The sequence below is a fragment of the Homarus americanus genome, unplaced genomic scaffold (assembly GCF_018991925.1).
Source record: "Homarus americanus isolate GMGI-L3 unplaced genomic scaffold, GMGI_Hamer_2.0 scaffold40856, whole genome shotgun sequence".
In the NCBI taxonomy this organism is placed as follows: domain Eukaryota; kingdom Metazoa; phylum Arthropoda; class Malacostraca; order Decapoda; family Nephropidae; genus Homarus; species Homarus americanus.
The window spans coordinates 1,202,996-1,223,871 of NW_024734615.1; the positions used below are offsets into that span (position 1 = coordinate 1,202,996).

The following is a 20,876-nucleotide window of genomic DNA, read 5'->3' on the forward strand; positions in this document are numbered from 1 at the left end:
TTTATTTTTGCAGACAAAAATATTTGTCACAGAAACAATTAAAGATTATCTGGAAAATGTAATACAAGGGAGTGTGTGTGAATAACCTCCATCTCACAACCATTCATCAACTGACCCAACACTATCATGACCACCCAGCATGATCTTGCCAGTACAGTATGTACATCCATCTACACCTATTACAGTACAGGTACTGTATTGCCACTTGATGATATTAAAACAATAAGCATTTAATAACAGTGAGAATGCATGAAATAATTATATAAATTGTGGTGATGAATGATTTATTGAGAAGCTTACGGTGAGTCAGATTATAAAATCACAAGTCCGTCAGGTGAATGGTAATTTTGTGTGATGCAAAAGTGAAGGAGACCTCATAAGTTGATCAAATGATTTTGAAAGGTAAAATATCGAACAGTTCTTCAATCAGCATGAGAATGTATGGCTAACAATTAATACTTGTCATTTGACTCACAAAGGCACCACTAACACAGGTAAACATGTAGTAATTAATATTGTATATGAGCAATGAATAAATGTAGATTGTTATCGAAAAAATGTCAGCCCAGGCTTAAAGTTCAACACACTTTCAACCAAAGAAAAATGGTAAGATTTTAGGTAAAATAATTCAAACGATGGTGACGGTAATCCTCCCTGAAGAGAGCAGAAAACCACCGCACACTGCATCACCCATGTTACACACACACACAAACACACACCTGCCGCACTCCATCACCACCAGATGTATCCATTTCGTGAGCCACTGTTTCTGCCATTAAGAGTTTTAAAAGATATCACCACACATTTTGAAAACACTGATACTGATATTGAAACAGAGGAAATTTCTGTGGGCTCTCAGAAAATATTTAGATTCAGCAGGTATGCCAACATGTGCACAAGGTGTTCTTTGAACTTTTGTTTGTTTTTGCCCTTACTATGTTGATGTTCAATGTCCATAAACATGTTCTATATGGTTACTGGAGAAATACAGCCATCTGCGAATACCTGTGTTTGGGATATCATGACTCAAACCCTCATTTCCCATAAAACAAGCACTATTAAGTCTAGATCTACATTACAGTCTTTCAAAATAAAAATGATAGGAAATATAGTTGAGTAAATAACTTCATCTTGATACTGTACCTTGTTTTATTTTATTTTTCATCATAATATATGGCTTCTCTCATAATGATTTTTTTTGTTAGGTTACTATGTTGTAGCTAAGAGGGAGGAAACAGAGAAGATAAAGTGAGACATCACCTACGATACAACATATCTTTTTATTCTCAAGTCAAAATACAAATTATATATTATTTTTTTTTCTGTTATTGATGACTTTATATTATTTATGATGAATCGTAGTATGTCATAAGAGGCTGATCATAGTAGAATATAATAATAATAATGATTCAATAATACTTTAGTCATGTTGAAAGCTGACCTTGACGGCAGTTAAGGTGCTGGATAAGAGGGGATCAACTTGTAATGATGTCGCAGTATTGTACAGTACTGTTTAGTAGAATTAAAATTATGAACTTATCTTGGTTAACTACTCATGCCACATAATGCAAGCAAAAATTTACTCATACCTGAAATAAGGCAAATTCATCATCTAGTTTCTTTTCATGGGATGATGTGTCATTATGTTCAGTCTGATGTTCTTTGTGTTCTCTCTGGGATGAAAGTTCTTCCTTCTGTTGGATTTGTTCCTCCTCTGGTTGTTCATTCAACTGTTGTAGAGTAAGATCTAACAGCTGCAACAGATTAGCTTGGAGCTCCTGAAGTTGAAGTTTCTCTTCGCTTCCTGCAGTAGCTAGAGCCCCTTGAATTTGTTCCAACTAAAACAAAAATATGTACAGAATATTGTAGTGGCTATTCAGCCAGACTATTCAACCATAAACCCATAAGCCATCACTGGTTGAATAGCATGGTACAGTAGTCTAAGCAGCCGGGACGGATACGGTACATAGACAAACAGGCTATTCAGCTGTGAACCGATAAATATATTAACAACTTTATATTTGTAACAAGATCGTTGTGGCCCTGAATTAGCAGAACCTGCTTGTAGACAAATCATTTTAATTTTCTATTGTAATAGTTGTGTGTGTGTATATTGCAGTATTAAGAGTACAGCACAGTACTGTATTGTAAAAAAAATCCTGACCTTACCTGTGTTTGGTATACTTCTATTGACGCCAGGAGTTCTTCTTTTGCCATAATGATGATTACTGCAGTTTGAATACTTTCCAATCCATTCAGTTAAACCACTTACAGAGTGGAAACAATGTCAACAGATATTTTAAAACCTGCAACATCAATAAAAAACACTATAAAACTTATAACACACTAATCTCTGGGTTATAGACCATTAACTATGAATATTTTTATATTTTGTCAAGGATATTATATGGTAATTTAAGTAAGTAATATCTCCGTTAGCCGGAATCCCTCAAACCAGGAACTCTCCGATAGCCGAAATTGAAATTATCTCGGAAAATAGTTCCCAAAGCCGGAATTTTCCGGTAAATTCCGGCTTTGGGAATGATTTTCCGAGAGGCACATTTTCCGGAAATTCAGCGAAAATTTTCCCGATACCCGGAAAATTCCGGGGATGGGGGATTTGTTCTCCAGGTTTGAGAGATGAAAATCAGGCGCATTTTCTGGAAATTCCGAGAACATTTTTCCGTTACCTGGAAAATACCGGAAAATTCCGAGGATGAGGGATTTTTTCCAGGTCCGAGAGATGATGTAAGGGATAATTTCTTGAGACTTCCGAGAACATTTTTCCATTTCCCGGAAAACTCGGTGAATGAGGGATTTCCGGAAAACGAGACGACTCTCTCAAAGCAGGAAAATGATCCCTCATCCCCAGAATTTCCAGAAAATGCACCTGATTTTCATCTCTCAAACACGGAAAAAACTACCCCATCCCGGAATTTTTCAGGCAACGGGAAAATTTCTGGAAAATGTGCCTCAGGGAAAATCGTTACCAAAGCCGGAACTTTCCAGAAAATTTCGGCTTTGGGAATGATTTTCCAAGAAAATTTAAATTCCGACTATCGGAAAGTTCCGGGTTTAAGGGATTCCGGCTAACGGACATATCATTATATTTTCTATTTATTTAATTTTTTCTATCTATGATCATAAATCACCTGTAGTGGGTAGGGCATGAAGGATGAGGTAAATTGCAGGATAAAACACAGTACAAAAAAATGATCATATAACACTAAAATGATCTCTCTACATACTTTGAACGTGAAGAAATTAATTATTTACAGTAAATATTCCTCTGAAAAAATTTGTCACTGTCGGCGAATATTGTCTTTTGCTCTGTTTGCTTACAACTGACCTGCTCGATCCGAGCGTTCTCTCACGCCGAGAAAAAATTTAAAATTACACCATGAAGCTTTAACAAAGTTACTTTCATTGATACCAGATATCAAAATAATTGGCAGGGAGCGCGGAGGGTTGAGCACCCGGCTAGGAAGTTAGGTACAGTTAGGTAGGTTTCTTTGGTTTGTTATGTCAGGTTCTATTAGGTTCTAGTAAATGACACCTCTTTTAAAATACTGTACTTAATATTATGGTCACTACGGAATATTTACTGACATTTGTACTACAGTTGTTCCTTCCCATGAACTGGTGTTCCAAATTATAAATTGGGTGGCCATTTCTGTGCATGGCAACTTCTAAATATTTACCCTGATTATTAGTTAGGTGTTGCAAATAAATAAAGACGGGATAAATGTGCAGTACCAGTATTTACCATTTGTCCTGGAGAAAGCTGCCAGCAATGTCAGATTTTATGTTTTTGCTCACTTTGTACCTGTATTATTGTTTGAATAAATGGTTTCACTTTCAAGTTTACCGTCTTATTGTGGCTCCTGTGTAGCCAGTCGTCACACATCTACCAGGTATTGGGTCTTATGGCTTACCTGAATATACAGTATAAAAGATTAGTTGCATACACTTTTAAACTATCTACATCCCTCACAAAATGTAAGTCACAAACTCTATTCTAATTTTAAAATTACAATAGGCAGTGGATATTTTGGTAATACAGTATTTCACATGTTGCCACTAAACGAATCTCAGGAATTTTATAGTCGTAATCAATATTTTCGATAATTCTAAGACACTTTTCTTCAATGGCATTTCTGGTGCAAATTATGTTTGAGCGAGATATATTAAAATTTTTATTATGTACGTTTGTATGTGGCAGTACACACCCAGAACATGGAATGGCATAGTGGTATACACACACAGAACATCAAATGACTGTGGAGCTCCCCCGGTTAAGTTAAGTTACGTTAGATTAAAAAATGTTTTCCAATGGTTTTTTATGTGTTTTGAACACTTTTTAATATTTTTTTTTTTGCATATCTCAGAAACTACAGTATTGATTTGTGTCAGAAATAAAGGTCATTTTCGTTTATAACACATCAAAAACCATCTGAAATACATAGTTTCAAATTCGATTTCGTATAGTGGCAACAAGTGAAAATTTAGCGATAGCTTGCTGTGACCAGCTAAGTTCCTACTAACGCTATTTTACCATGAATGCGCTCTGATTTGCTAATTGACCATTACCAATGAACAACACAAGAATTATATTTGACCGTAACACTGGCGGCATTTGACATTTATTTTGCCGTGAGTTAATTGGAGTGTAGCTACAAACATAACTAACCATATTTCTGTTGTGCATGGAAACTAACTTATCATTATAAAAGAGGCGACATTTCCTGCAATCTAATAGAATCTGACCTAATCAAGCAAAGAAGCCTACCTAACTTTACCTAACTCCCTAGCAGGGGACTTACCCCTGTTGTATTAAACAGAAAGTATTTAACCAATCAGGGCACACTCACTGTAAAATAGCATTAGTAGGAACTTAGCCAGCCATGGCAAAGTATCTATTGCAATTACAGGTATTATTTTACTTTCGGACATAGTACCCCCGAAAGTTATAAACTACTGAAGCATTTAGATCTCACTATTCTGAGCATTATGAACCCCATATATACATGGCAGAAATGGATAATAGTGACTTATTTGAATTTAATTGATTTTAAGTATTTTTCAGTCTTCATCTGTGAGGTGATATTATCGGCACATAACGCATGCGCAATATTGACTGACGTTATTCAGCCTTGACCAATGAGGTATCGATATCATCACGCAAATTTTTTTCGACCAATCGCATTTGATTTTTTCAAAGGATGCAGCCTGGGTACAATTTTAATTTCATTGACCAGTTTCACAATGGCCGTGGTGGAGGTTGGTTGTCGTTTGTGCTCCTACGATTATTTTAAGTTTATTGCCGAGTTTTACAAGAGATGATTATTCTACCCAATTCTTACATATCCCTGGTCCCTCCACTTCTAACTAAGGTATTGTATTTTCAGACATGGCGCGCCTCAAAGGTATAACTACTGAAACATTTAGGTTAGTTTAAGCTAGGCCTACAGGGGTCTGGGGGCAGAGCCCCCCCCAGCTAGGAGTTAGGTTAGGTTTTGTTAGGTCAGATGACTTATTTTCGTTTTCTCCCCCACCCAAAACCCCCAATTTCTCAGGCTTTCCCCCATTATTGTTGGGGGGGGGGGGGCATAGCAATTTCCGCCAAAAATGAAGGTCAGATTCGTTTAAAACACACCAAAATATACTGAAAAAACATATTGGTCAACCCCTAGGGACTCATGTCCTATAGTAAAAATTTACCCAATTACAATATGAGAAGAATCAATACGACATTCTAAAGACAACAGCCATTTTTCTAAGAAAGCCTTGAACTGTCTGTGTTCATCTGACATGGCAATAACTTTTAATTCAACAGTTTTGAAATTATATAAATCATACTGAGGTATGACAGGTCACAAAATATAAATAAAGCAGAGATCGGCACCTCCTCTACCCAGAGAGATCAGAGCACTTGCAATTAACTAGCTTATACTACAGACGGGCAAGGGGGGGGTGGGGGGCTAATTGAGGTGTATACACATCCCAAAGGGCACTGACCATACCTGGAGCTGGCGGACGCTCGCCCCACAAGGGGTCACAGCTCAAGCCCCAAGTCCAGAATATTGAGGGCAAACTTTTTCGGAGTGAGAGTTGTGAACTGTTGGAACAACCTGCCAGTGTAGTGACGGCACCGAGTGACAGCTGTTTAAAGACCAGACTTGACCAACACTGGAGCAGGTTCAGGTACATTCAGGACCCAGTACTTGCCAACAGAGACGTGATCAAGCCGATCAGTAGCCAGGTACAGAAGTAACAATGTTTACACTACTACGAGCCTATCAGACTTCAGGAGGGAAACAAAGCTAAATATAATATGAATGACTTTTTTAATTTTTCCGTCACTTATCAGTTTACCAGCCGGTTGGTCTATTTATTTATCAATTCTTTGTTGAGTCAATATAGTGTTAACCATTGTTTCAATTTATTTCTATCCTTATACACGTTTTCACTCAACGTGTACGTGTACCTGTACAGTACGTGGTACGCGTGCATGTCGAATTGTGATGAGCTGCAAAAAGATTTCTGTCAGCTTCAGAAGTGGTCAAAGGAATGGGTGTTAAATTTCTTTACTTTAATTTATCCTCTTCGCCACTGATCGGCTTGTTATATGTTTGGGCGTACGGTTACGTCTCTTTTTACGAATTGGTAATGAAATTATATTCTAGATCCAGCAAAAGTGCCTTGTATATATATATATACAGAGAGAGAGAGAGAGAGAGAGAGAGAGATAGAGAGTGTGTGTGTGTTTCTGGATATTATACACTTGGTATTGTGTTGAATCTTTGTTATTGAAGAACAAATTGACTATTTTTATATTTTATTGTTTATTGCACATACAAATGAACACATCATTTAGTTATTCCAAGATAATTATGTTTAGAATATAAAACATCCATCATTCAGAGTACCGTGCCCACATCTGAGGGTTGGCGACCACATTCACCCACTTTAAATGTTCTCGGGCTGTTTTTACGAATCCTCCAAGGTTTGGTATCTCTCTGAGGACCCAGATTTTAATTTCATTCATCCATCCCAGTCTTTGCCTTCCCCTGGCCCTCCCCTTTTATCAACTTTGCCAATTAATATCTCCGTTGATATCCTTTCTCATCTTTCTTTTTCTATGTATTTCAAGCATCTCTCTTGAAGTTTTTTGCTATTCTTAGTACATTCTCATTTGTTTTCCTGTCAATATAACTTATTCTCAGCAATCGCCTCTAACACCACTCGAAGGACCCCAACCCCTTTCTGATGCCTTTGCCACATAAAGGTTTTTAGCAGCCCTTTGTTCTCAAATTGAAGTTAATGTGATTTTTCAATAGGTATATTATATTGTAAAATTCCGTTTTTGCTTGCCCTATTCTTCCGTGCATTTTAACCACCCTAGCTAATGTTACTTCCGAAAAAAATCCACTTGTTTAATTGCCTTATTGCCTACCATAATTTGTATTTTAGGATTAATTTACATTTTGGAAACAACCATTACTTTAGTATATACAATATTAACTCTTAAAAGCTATTTTTCACCCCTTTCCACTTATTTATTTATTTATTTTTTAAACATAACTTAGTCGAGTCATTCGAGTGTCCAAGACTCCAAGTCTGGAGCTGGCGGATGCCCATACCACTGACTAGAGGTCGCAGCTTAAGTTTGGAGAAGCCACACGTTCCAAAAACTTGTCAGGGCAAACTTTTTCGGACAGAGAATTGTGAACTGTTGGAACAATCTGCCAAAGAACGTTGTGACGGCACCGAGTGTGAGCGTATTTAAGACCAGACTTAACCAACACTGGCGCAGGTACAGATACTAAAAATACCTTCTGGAACCAGCAGATACCCAGTACTCGGCAAAAGTGCGTATTGGAGACAGAACCGAGGATAAGATAAAGAACAATGGTCCAGTTTCTGCACAAAAGTGAAGAAATTCAAGTGCTTATCTTAGCACTTGAATTTCTTCACTTATGTTGATTTATTATTTTAAACTTATGGTAATTAATCAAATAGCCCTTGTTTTATGTATCGATTCTGTATTAACTGCTATTATTGTTTGTGTCTCTAGAACAATGATCAGTTCTATATTTCATTATTATGAATTTACATATGTAACTGGAGAACTCAGCGAGGCTCTTTTCTTAGGATGGAGTAATTAAGTGATGTTCCGAAACGTAAATCAATTGAATTAAACAACTCATCACTCAAGATATTTAAGTGATTTCCCTGGTGTTCTTCACTTCTAAACTTTAATCTTTATTATAACTTCCTTGATAGTCATGGCAACGGCCTCGGCAGCTCTTCGAATATATCCCCAACAAAGACTTCTCTGCCGGTAGTACTCTAGAGGAATCGCTTGGAAAGGGCAGGAGGAATGGGGCGGTCGCCACAGTCTACATTCACAGCCCAGTCGCAGGTTTCTTTCTCAATATTATAGAGTGTGTCAGTTCCACATTCGAACAGCCAAGCGGTGCCCTTAGAGCACTCGCAGTAGTCCTTGCAGTTTTCAGGCACGGGAAGGTACACCGGATCTGTAAGAGGAGGAGGTAAGTGTCTTGCCGACGGTTTATCATTTGACGAGCAATATAACGGTGAAATTGACCTATACTCAAACTAAGATACCCTATTTCACTATAATAAAGATGAAACTGCATAATTTATTTGTGTGAATGTGAATGTCCGACTTCTGAAGCGTTGTAATTAGTAGAGGGAAGGAGAAACGGGGTAAACAATAGGAGGAATGATTCTTTTTGTATCTTCTAAGATATAAAAAATCCCTAAAATGTGTAGTAAGTTTAATACCGGCTTTTTGTTATGAGGGGGTTACTGTTGTCGACACAGGTCATAGTGGGTGGTGGCGTTGCTACATCCTTGCTTCTTAGGGTACTACACTACATCTAAGAATGACGTCATCACACGTAGGTAGAGGGGAGGTGACAACGGAAGGCGGGTTAATGATACTTCTTTTTCAAACTGAAAACCAAGTTCTGCTTGTAATTTGTATGTGATAATAAATTACCATTATAAACTAATCTTTATAACAAACGCATAACTTCGATTATCTGTTGAAACATTTAATCAACCCATCACAACCTCTACATTCTACAATGTCTGAACTTTATCCTCTTTGCCACTAGTTATCCGCTTGAGCGATCGGTCACGTCTGTTAGGCATTGTTGGCAAGTACTGTGCATGTGCTGGCTCCTGAATGTGTCTGTGCCTGTGCCAGTGTTCAACAAGCTGGTCTTGAATGAGCTCACACTCGGTGCCGTCACAACACTCTTTGGCATATTGTTCCAGAGTTCACAACTCTCACCCCAAAAAAGTTTCCCCTGAATTTCCTGAACTTGTGGTATTCGCCAATAATGTCGTCTGAGGTGTTAACGACTTCTATTAAGTCGTCCCTTCTCCTCCTATAATATAATTTAGGAAACTGCGGAGTTCTGCGGTAATCTCTCTGAAATGGGGGGCGGGAGTTGCGCAGTGACAGGTGACAGAGATGGGTACGGGGGAGGAGGAAGGGGAGAGGGGATGGAAAATAACTGATGTTGGATAAAATTAATTTTGAACACCCTCGTCGCCACACAACCGACGTACAGGTGTGTTTCTTCCAGTCACTTTTAAATTCCTATTCCTCATTTGATAGACTTCACTATAGTTCTTATATCCCGAATACTGAATAGGAATATAGTACACAAACAAGCATAAAAGAATGCACAGAAAATAAACACACACACACACAAATATATATGATCTTACCCGCTCCATCTACAGGTGGACACTGGGCGGATATGGAGTCATTGCAGGGTGTTTCACTCTGGGCAGAGACGAGAGAGGCAGCACAAAGGCCTACCAACACCACCAACAACAACTTCTGCGGGAGAGTCACAACACTAATGAGAAAGAAGTTGTATTGACCACGCGAGGGCGGGAGTCAACATAGGACAACTACTGTATATCTCTTACTAACGCTGTATAGTACACTACCTGTATAGTGCACTACTCCCATCAGCAATTACGGCTCGGTATCTTTTTTGGTGTTAATTTTTTTTGCCAATTCTTGTTTATTGTATTGAAGTACCTTCTCATGAAATAATACCTATTCTGTTCTAATTAAAAGTGGCGTTCTACTGGGTTCTGTCTGCTTTTTCCTGGTATGTTATCATTTACTGCATTCACTCCTATGTCAGTCCTACTCACTCAAATCTCTTCAGACTATTTGACTTATTTATGAACAATTACATATTACTTACTAAATTATTATTTTGATATAATTAAAGTTGGAGGAACTAAGGATAAAAAGAAAAATCTAACAGCTGCGTATCTATGCTCATTGAATACAACAGTGATAATTACTTTGGTTTAGTTATACACGTATTCCCAGAAATATAAAGAAAGATAATAGAGAAGAGTACTACAGTCCTACTATAGAAGAAGAGACAGACTCACAAAGAGAAATGGATTGAAATAACACGAATAAATGAAATAATAAATAAGCAAGAGAAAAAAAATAATCTTAAAATAGCAAATATCTTTAAGTTTACAGTTTTTGCTAATATTTTTCTGCAAACAGTATTCCCAACCCAAGCAGCTGGGTCACTTAGAACAACAAACAACCTCTCCAGTAAATTACCATGATTTTTGATGCTTCAGCGAATATGGTAAGAGAAAGAATCAGAGTTGATGGCGCGGCACACATTATATACACCACTACCTCACGTTATCCTTTATCACTACCCGATAATGTGACAAGGTACACGACTGATAAGATGGGTAACAAAATATCTATCTATCTATCTATCTGGAAACTCTTGACATATTTTCACCCACACCCACTAGCAATATATAATTTTCTTTTTCTCGCGTGGATTACAAGTGTACATATGATTGTCAAGCGTCATTTTCACAGGCACTACCAGCAAGCCTCGTTCATTCACAAGGAAAATTTAAACCAGCAGTAGTTGTCATGGATTGTCAAGATTAATAATGGTTGTGGGAAGATTAAATTACGTAAGAGGTTCGCCATGCGTAGAAGAACAGAAAGTGTGTGAATTATATTAACTTAAGTGATGTATGTGACAATAACTTCGACGAGGGTCCTCATATGTACTATACTTTAATGTCAATATGTTATTACTGCGCTTATCGACTGAGATCTTTAGATGCGCCAGCATGGTTAGTAATTACAATAGCCCAGACTTCTTAAAAGTACCGAACTTTGTTACTTAAGAAAAAGTATTGTTACATTGGTAAAATGTTACTCATGTAGAAGTAAAAGAATCCAAAGTTCAATGTACTCGAGTAGAAGTAAAAATGTATCTAATTCATAAGGTATTCAAGTACTGAAAGTAAAAAGTAACAAAATCAATAATCGTCTCAAATATTAAAATAAATCCACAGTAAATTAAAAAAAAACTAGTTAACTAAAAACCAAATACAATAGCATTACACATGTTTATTTGCAAATCTTTGGATCGAGATTAATCAATAAGTGATTCTGAAAATTATGGCTGTCCAATCAGGATCTTTTAGGTTTAAATATAAGCCCAGCATGACTAAATAGACGCTCACAAGCAGCAGACGTCAAGAAACGATTGTGATTGGTAAGCTTTCAAGGCTGTTCTGTGTCTCGTGATTGGATATTTAAAACTATTGTTTGGGGCATGTAACAAGTAACGATTTTTGTTTTTTCACTTGTATTGGAGTAAAAATATTAGAATACCATACTTAAGTAAAATTCCTGAAAAAGTTGGGTACCTTTTAAAAAGTAAATATCCAAAAATGTTAATTGAGTAATCTACTCAAGTAAATTTACTTCGTCACTTTACAATTCTGTTGTCGGGTTCAGGTGTTACCCTAATTGTCTTTATATAACGATGATACTGTCGCTGTATACTCATTCTTCAAATAAAACAAGATAATGTGAAAATGGATTCTTAGAAATACGACGCCTCCGCTATTCAGTTTTTTGACGTTAACTTAAAAAGTATTAAATAGTCTATGGGGGAGGGGGGGGGGAAGGGGTACAACCTCTCATGAATGTACCCAGGTGTAGTGTTTCCCAAGCAGCAGTAGTGCAGTGTGGCGACGCAGAATACCAGATATGTGGATTATTAGGCATCGGAAATTTGATTACTTTAAAATGTCACTAGGCAAGTATTTTTTTTGCGTGAGATTAATTAGCGGAATAAAAATGATGATTACGATTGTGTATGGAAAAGAAAAGATGGTGGACTGTGATACAGTCACCCAAAAAAGTCCTGTCGCGAACCACGAACTCTGAGATTCAGACTCGTGAACCCGAAGCAGTAGACACTGATACATTATTCTGTCCATAAATGCTTCGGATTCAAGAGTCTGAATCTCGGGGTTCATGGTTCGCGACAGGACTTTTTTGGGTGACTGTACGTGCGCATTTGATAAGATTTATCTTTTCGATGCCAGCGCGTGGTTGATACGACCTCCCACAGAGAACCATCGACCACTGCAACTACCACGGCGATATGCCAGGGATCTTAATAACTTCCCGAGGATCTAACAACTGCCCACTAAAGAAGCATCACATATACCTACATGTCTTAAACGTGATTAGTATTGAAGGAAGGACATGGTAAACAGAGGAAAGGCAAGACAAAATACAACGTAAACTTTTGTAAGGCTATCTATCTAAAGGTTGCGGTATGAAGATGTTAATGTATGTAAAGATTAACTTACGACAAACACACATTTAGTATGAAGTAAAAGGACCGAAAGATAATTCAGGTAAAATTAAGTATAGGCGCAGGAAAAGGAGTCTGGCATGTAAAGATGGATGGAGGATGATCACTCTCTCTTCTGACAACATTCATATACGTTTTCACGCTGTTCATTTCTAGTAATTAGTTGACATTTCCTGTTTACTGTAGTTGACCGCGTCTGTAATGCTTGAAAAAAATTTGGTTCGTCACCGTTTTCATCGTCCGGGCAACAACTGTTACGTTTCAACAAAGAATCTGTAACTTTCTCTTGTGCTTTAATCATCACCTGAAAGTCTTAACGTGGGTTGTTCAAAAGGACAACTTGAAGCCCTGACCTTTAGTAGGACGGTCATCCTCTAACTCCAGATATGTACTGTATATGTGACTGAGTAATGTCCTTTGGGGTGCTGATAAACTTCTATTACATCGGCCCTTGCTCTTCTGTAGGCAGGTGAAAATGTTCCAATTTCTCACAATAACTCGGGTATCGGAGAGGTGGCACCAGCTCGGTGGCCTTCCTTTGCACTTTCTCAATCAACTGGCAGTCTTAAGTATATCGCAGAAACCAAGCAGAAATACAGCACAATACTCCAAGTGAGGAAGAATTACACCTTTGAAAAACTTTATGAGACGAACCATTCATGTTTGTGTATAGCATCTTCATACAAGTCCTGCCACTGTAGTTTATTAACAAGATTAACTTTCTTCTCACAATGATCTTCCATGGTGGATTACATGGTCTTGTTGGTAAATATAGAGTTCATAGGTCAATAGGTGTTGGAAAGTTTCAGCTTTCCTCACCTGGATAATAATGTTACCGATGCAGGTTTTAATCTTCCGGCAATTCACCTATTTTAAATGACACGTTGAAGATCATCGCCAACAGTCTGCTTACATTAATGTGTACCTCTGTCAGTAAACTGGGATATATTGTGCCTGGACCTGGGAATTTTTTTTCCTTGATCTTACGATTCTATAATATTTCATTATCTGAAATGCTGAAATGATCTAGTGGTGTCTCCCTAAAGTTCCTCTGCGGAAGTTTTGACACTTCTGATTCTGGTTTCGCCGTGAAAACGAGTGAAAAACTTTGACGAGACACAATTTTCCTGGTGTGTGTATGTATATTATGTATGCTGTATGTATATTATGTATGTGCTCCATTTATATGCTCTATTTATTCAGCCTAGCTAGCAGCGTGTGGCAATGTATTTACCATGTCCCACATGCTTAATTAATGTGCCTGGCGACATATGGGAGCTGTTAGTGTATCACTTACCACATGTCGCCTAGAAGGCTAGTTGACCCCCATACAGAGTAAGGAGCGCCACCTCCCTTGTGTATCTCTGTTTATCCAGTAAATAGAACCTACAAAAACTCTACAGGTGTTTGTGTTCGCTCCTGTAGATAGAACTTGATACCAGAACACATGCAGTGTGTTTATCACAATTGTTGTGGTTCTATTTATCTATATTCACATTTTAGAGATACCTTCATTCTAAAAGACTAATCTGAACCATGATTTGTCCTTGAATCCTTGTGAGACGGGGGGAGATGTGGAGGGGCTGGTATGAAAACAACAGGTCAAAGATAATGTTTATTGACGTTTCGGCTTTACAGGAGTCATCGTCAGAAAGTAAAGAGCAATATAGACGCGCCCGCCTCACCCAATCTTTGATGTGAAGAACACTTGGAGAAAAAGACGCAACGCTGAACTCAGAGAACTGAAACACCAGCACCTATTAAAAAAATTCAGAACATCTCAAAGAGTGAGATGTGTAGGGGGCAGGTTGCACCACTGAGGAACAAGGACTACCGAGACGTAAACCATTGGGAAGTCCAAAAAAGTGATGGAAATATAGAGAACTATCACTGTACCTCCTCTAGAGACTACATGTGTGGAACATATTCAATTTTCCTTATAACCAACTAATCTATGACTGCACGAAGTATGAAAGGTAACTGCGAGTAGTGGTAGGAATATTTAACCAAGTGATACTAGTGACGGCTTCAGTTCCTCCCTCAGCAACACTAAACATTAGGTGGCGATGAATTGACGATAGGCCTGCTGCCACAGTCCACATTATTTGGCCAGTCACAAACGTGCTTTATGTCATTATACAGCAAATTGGCATCACAGTGGAAGCTCCAGGCGATGCCTCCGGAACACTCGCAGTATTTGGAACAGTTGTCGGGGTCCGCGATGTACAGTGGAGCTGTGAGGGAATTAAAATACAGTAATGTAATGTGAGGACATTTCTCCTTCATTTCGAGTCCTTCATGCAAAATTAATAAAACAAATCCTTTTATAAACACTAGTGTTGTGTCTGCAAACAGAATATTGTCAGATTATATATATATATATATATATATAAGCAAGTAAATCACTGTAGGTGCGCGTGATCCAGGTATATGCTGATAGCCACAAGGAAAAAGAAAACACCCCTGAAGATGTGAATTACAGGAAAGCGTTTGGGAACTTCGTGTTTCCTTGTGGTTATCAGCATATATACATATATAATTAATTTTTTTAGTCAACCCCTTTCAGTGTTATATACGAGTATCATGATTTTAAACTATTGATGGACTAATATAATTACTAGCCTAGATCCGCGCTTTAAGGCGTTAGTTGTTGAAGCACAGTAATAATAACATATAACACCAACTCCTCAGTACGTTAACAATTATAAATGTATGAAAAGGGGTTATGACAAGGTAAACAGGAGGAGAGTTAGACGCGAAACTCTTGAATGAATAGAACTCACGGGTCGGGTCTTTTGCTGGGCACTCGTCTGTGATTTTCTTGCTGCATTCTATCCCGTCAAGGCTCGCCCTCACCTCCACCACACACAAGACAAACACACCAACCAACAGCAACTATTGTAAAGTGGATATAAATGTTGCTGTGATAAAGCATAACAAATTGTTACTACTAAGAGAATATGGAAAATAAATACTTAAGAGTAGAGGATTCCTTACACATTTGGTTACGTCGAAAATGACACTTCTTGTGTTTTTCTTTTAGTTTGACATTATCCAAAATTCGTTGTCGTTCCAAAGTCAGATTATTTGTAAGTACAGATTAAACTTTCATGCAACTTAAATTTATGAATTTAGATAAGAGAAATTTGACAAACTTGTTAAGAATGAATTAATTGTAGTGAGAAAGTCACAACTGAAACAATAACTAAAGAAAATTTATTTCCTCGACATTAGAAATAAAACTATTTAATTTTTTCTATGGTATTAAACTAAAATATATCAGTTTGAAACATCAGGAACTCTCACCATTGTAGAACGAGTGCTGATAAGTGAATGAGATGTTTGGGAGTCTGGCGATAATTTATTTGAGTGTTGTACCATCTGCCAGCGTTCACAACGGGATAAAACTCGATGGAGAGGCGTCCCCGATATCCGTAATCCCCCCCAAAAAAAGGAACCACCTTGGTGTACAATCAAAGACAAAAGTCATGTCGCAGTTTTGTCCGAAGATTAAATATAACTCGTGAAAAATTATGAGAGCTCCCTACCACAAGGCAGAGCGCACCAAAAGCTTCAGTCTTTCGGCATATGTTTTCACCAAATTTCACGACACGACTTTTGTCTTTCATTTTACATATGCATATACCCTGCTCGAAGAACTACGCACGCACGCACGCACGCCGTTGCACTGTACATTAAATCTTATTGTCATAATTTTACATAAGAGCTCAAGAATCAGTTAATAATAGAGATAAAGCTCCCACTACTGAGTCCTTTCCCACGAGGATCTTCTCAGAAACAGTCTCTGGGTTACTGATAAAATGTTATCACAGCCTGTCTCAGTTACTAACGGCGTAGTTTATTTTCTCCCAATTGATCTACAGGAGAATATTTCACGTCCTTCTCGTTGCATTTTATCTCCATATTGTTTGTCTTTATAAACATGGCATTGTGTCTTCGGTTCTCGGTGGTAAAGAGGTAAATGAGCTTCTTCCTCACCATTGTGACTTGGGTCCAGTATCGCCTTAGGTCTGATGTGAGAAAATAACTGCATTTTGATCCCACCGAACATGAGAGGTTTTCTGCGGGCACTTCGGATTCCTCCTGTAGTAACAACAGACCCCAGGAGGATGGCCCTCACTAGACCTCTAAGGAAAGCAGGTGGTCAAACAAGAAAGAGTTGTCCTGTATAAGTACAGTATATTATTCAGTCATTTAATCAAGTTTGTGTTTGTGTTATTTTTTCTTACTTCTCTCTATGTACAGTATGTCTGTATAGTATATATATATATTTAGCTCTCACTTCGGTGGCAATTCGGAACCTGGATGTTTATCGATCGGTGCAGGACCAGACAGGTGTTATCGTATTATTTCTTGACATTGGGTCAAGCAGTTCATTTAGATTAGGGTGATGACGTGTTGATGACGCCTTGATGACCGTATAAGGCTGACCAGCCCCGAGGAACCGTATGAGGGCTTTAGAATCATAAGGCCGCAAGTGCCATTTTTTAAAAAGTGAGAAACAAGACCTTAAAGTTTTTCGCTTGTTACTCCAATACCAATAGAAGTATCGAGGTGGGGTTTGCTTTATTTTGAAGATATTTGTTGTAAAAGTTTTGTGTTTGAGTGTCATGCATTGCGGCCCACGTGCCCCAGATGCGCGCCCAATGGCTGAAGCGGGTCTACTCGTTGCATCATTGGCTCAGCTGGGAGGTGTGGTGGGTGATGCGTGCCTGTCATTGCCTCCTATGCTAGTTAAAGGGGCACGGTGTGGTGGGGCGAAACTTGCAGCCTTATGTGACGAATGCGCGTTGAACATGGTCCTTTTAGGTACACAAACCAATGTATTTCAGTGCTATTTTCGACTATGTGAGAGTAACACAAGGCCGCAAATCCAAGTTCCACAAGACAGGACTCAACTTAGAGAATACGTTGGTACCGATATATATATATATATATATATATATATATATATATATATATATATATATATATATATATATATATATATATATATATATATATATACACAATTAGTTTCGACAAATATATATATCAAGTAGATCCACAATGAAAACGTGGATAAGATAAATCTTGATATATATATATATATATATATATATATATATATATATATATATATATATATATATATATATATATATATATATATATATATATATATATATATATATATATATACATATATATATATATATAATATATATACATATATATAATATATATATATATATACATATATATAATATATATACATATATATACATATATATATATATAATATATATATATATTACATATACATATGTATAATATATATAGTATATATATATACACATATATATATATATATATATATATATATATATATATATATATATATATAATAAAAATCACTGTAGGTGTGTGATCCAGGTATATGCTGATAACCACAAGGAACAGTAGGAACATCATAGAATCTAGTCTCATTAAACATACCGAATCCGTTAACATGAATTTGAGTAACGGTATGTACAAATTGGACAATTTGTAATTAAGAAGATTTGTAACCAGGTGAGAAGGTTGGGTCAGTTTTTCCTCTGACCTGACTACCGACCGCTGCGGTGCTTTTGTAAAGATTAGTAGGGTCATTACCTATACTTGACCTCTGTGGACTTGTTCTAACCCTCCTCTGTATATATATATAACTTGTTCTTGCACTTCTATTTTAGTCTGTACTCACCCCTGAAGATGTGAATTATACGAAAGCGCTTGGGAACTTCGTGTTTTCTTCTTCCTTGTGGTTATCAGCATATACCTAGATCACGCGCACCTACAGTGATTTACTGTATATATATATATATATATATATATATATATATATATATATATATATATATATATATATATATATATACAAGGAAAAAAAACAGAAGTTCTAATTTAGATGTAGAATATACAAAGCGCTTGGGAACTTCGTGTTTTCTTCTTTTCCTTGTGGTTATCATATATATATATATATATATATATATATATATATATATATATATATATATATATATATATATATATATATATATATATATATATATATATATATATATATATATATATATATATATTTCAAATGTTTAAGGATGATTTCTTGGAACTCATCAAAGGGACGATCCAGACATGAAGCCTACCACAACGTGTCCTGAAGATATATATATATATATATATATACTTGGTACGGTTCCGACAAATATCTCGTCATTATCAGACCCAAAACAATTAATTGTTAATATTTTTTCTCAAGTCACTTGCCATGGGTAGTTTTCTTTTCCTTGTCCCATTTTTCACTGGTTCCCGGTATGTCGTGTCATGCGTGTCCTTCTGATGGTGAAACCTGATACTCTTTGGTTATAGTTTCCAGATAACATTGTGCCAATGTTGGAACTTTTAAGATACATAATTTCTAACCATCAACCTTTCTCCTTTAGACTGAGTACCGTGCGAGTGAGTCACCCACAAATATTATTGTTGACAGTAAAATGTTGATTTTGGTTTATAATGTTACCATTAAGGCTTTGATACGCTGATTAATTTATTTCAGTCTTCTAGAGTCTAAAACATTATTTGCATGAATCTTTACATTTTGTTGCACAGCTCTTCCAAAAACACTTTAAAAATTAACTCTAAACACCAAGAAGAGACGTGGAGGTTCAGTTAAGCTTAATTTGGTCTTGAAAAAGTTATACAAAGTTTAATGTGTCCGGCAAAATACATGATTTACTCTACAGGAAATGAAATACAAGATATAAAGAAATAAAAAAAATGGATAGATGCATCATTCTCAATGTCATGAAAATTTTTCATTATCAATCACACAAATGTCAGCCATCAACTGAAGCCATGGTGTAGCTGTTGAAACATCAGGTCCAATCGCTCCTTCGTCAGCAGTACTAAACTGTAGGCCGAGTTCGGTTACCACAGTCCACATTCCTTGGCCAGTCACAAACGTGCTTTATGTCATTAAACAGCAAATTGGCATCACAGTGGAAGCTCCAGGCGGTGCCTACGGAACACTCGCAGTATTTGGCACAGTCGACCGGGTCCGCGATGTACAGTGGAGCTGTGAAGGAGTGAAACACGTGCTTGGAAGCGAGAACACAGTGTTTCAATGAATAACCAAACTCCACTATAAACATCAACATTATTCTTACAAGAGAATTGTGAGACTAACCTGACCCTCGAGTAAGATAATTTAAACAAACTAAATATGAGGAAGAGTACTGATAAATACAACAGAAGGAGAATTTCAAGGAAATACTTCGTGTAAACAGAACTCACGGGTCGGGTCATTGATAGGGCACTGGGCCGAAATCTCTTCGCTGCATTGCAATTCTTGGCCGTTCGTCCTGCCCCCCCGTAGTGAGAGGACACACAGCCCGGCCACAACCACAGCCCCGAGCGACTTCTGTAGGGAGGGAAAAGAACCTCAGTAATGAAGTAATAAATGAGCAAATTCAAAGATGATACGAGACTCTCCACTCGAGACACGAATATGAGAAAAGGTTTACGTGAAGAAGACTGGCGACTCTACTTGAAGATACTGGTCATGAATTTTTAACCTATGTTAGACTGAGTCTGAGGACACACTTAGTCTGAATTTATGGCAATCGACTGCAAAGTTAATACTTTGACGTTACAAAGAATACTGTACTTCACTGGTAATGAGGCAACTGTGTAAAGGTATTGTCAGTTTTTAGCAAAATGAAGAGCATTATCCTCGGTTAACATAATAGAGAGGCTCACCATTACTGGCTGAATGTTCAGAAGTAGAGCGAGTGGAAAGCTGGTGATGTTTTATTGGTACGACGTACCATCTCGATGACGTCCACTTGATGCCACGGTTGGCGAGACTATGAACTGACACTGTTCCCCTCACTCATAGTCCCCTTGATGAAAACACTACACAAGAAGTATGATACTAACGTCTGAAATGCCTAACTTCTCCACTGATTCTTTTTGCTGAAATAACTTTGTGAATTTTAAAGACCTTGCCTATCATAATGGAAATGCCTGCAAACTTATCACCATTGCTTCTCACGGGTAACTTCTCAAGGATTTTTTAAGACCTTGAGATGCGTTTCATTTTTTCACTGA

At 37.2% G+C, this 20,876-nt stretch overlaps 2 protein-coding genes and 1 long non-coding RNA gene across 4 annotated transcripts in view; all 3 read right to left on the reverse strand.

Annotated features, from left to right (window-relative positions):
- LOC121870356 (zinc finger CCCH-type with G patch domain-containing protein-like) overlaps window positions 1-6,296 on the reverse strand; it is a 36,251-nt gene extending 29,955 nt beyond the window's left edge. The window contains exons 1-3 of one of the 2 annotated variants that reach the window (XM_042372150.1): window positions 6,229-6,296; window positions 2,170-2,306; window positions 1,590-1,838 (exon numbers count right to left, since the gene is read on the reverse strand). In XM_042372150.1, coding sequence (XP_042228084.1) covers window positions 1,590-1,838; window positions 2,170-2,217 — 297 coding nt within the window. In that variant the 5' untranslated portion in view covers window positions 2,218-2,306; window positions 6,229-6,296. Of the gene's footprint in view, window positions 1-1,589; window positions 1,839-2,169; window positions 2,307-6,023; window positions 6,087-6,228 lie in introns of those variants that run through there. The other variant, XM_042372149.1, reaches the window with a different exon arrangement.
- Window positions 6,297-6,821: 525 nt separating this feature from the next.
- Window positions 6,822-10,747, reverse strand: LOC121870357. Its single transcript, XM_042372151.1, has 3 exons — window positions 10,643-10,747; window positions 9,769-9,883; window positions 6,822-8,540 (listed from the first exon to the last, which is right to left on the reverse strand). Exons 1-3 carry the CDS (start codon window positions 10,706-10,708, stop codon window positions 8,353-8,355), a joined length of 369 nt encoding a protein of 122 aa, XP_042228085.1. The 5' UTR covers window positions 10,709-10,747; the 3' UTR covers window positions 6,822-8,352.
- Window positions 10,748-19,458: 8,711 nt separating this feature from the next.
- Window positions 19,459-20,634, reverse strand: LOC121870358. The gene is made up of 3 exons (XR_006089700.1): window positions 20,526-20,634; window positions 20,061-20,187; window positions 19,459-19,842 (listed from the first exon to the last, which is right to left on the reverse strand). It is a non-coding gene; the product is annotated as an uncharacterized LOC121870358 (long non-coding RNA).
- Between the last annotated feature and the right edge of the window lie 242 nt (window positions 20,635-20,876).

Coding starts and splice junctions, on each gene's coding strand:
- LOC121870357 (XM_042372151.1), bottom strand. CDS start 10,708: ATGTGTGCCGCGCCATCAACTCTGATTCTTTCTCTTACCATATTCGCT. Junction 9,884..10,642: donor CTGAAGCATCAAAAATCATG/GTAATTTACTGG, acceptor ACTCTCCCGCAG/AAGTTGTTGTTGGTGGTGTT. Junction 8,541..9,768: donor TCCACCTGTAGATGGAGCGG/GTAAGATCATAT, acceptor CTCCTCTTACAG/ATCCGGTGTACCTTCCCGTG.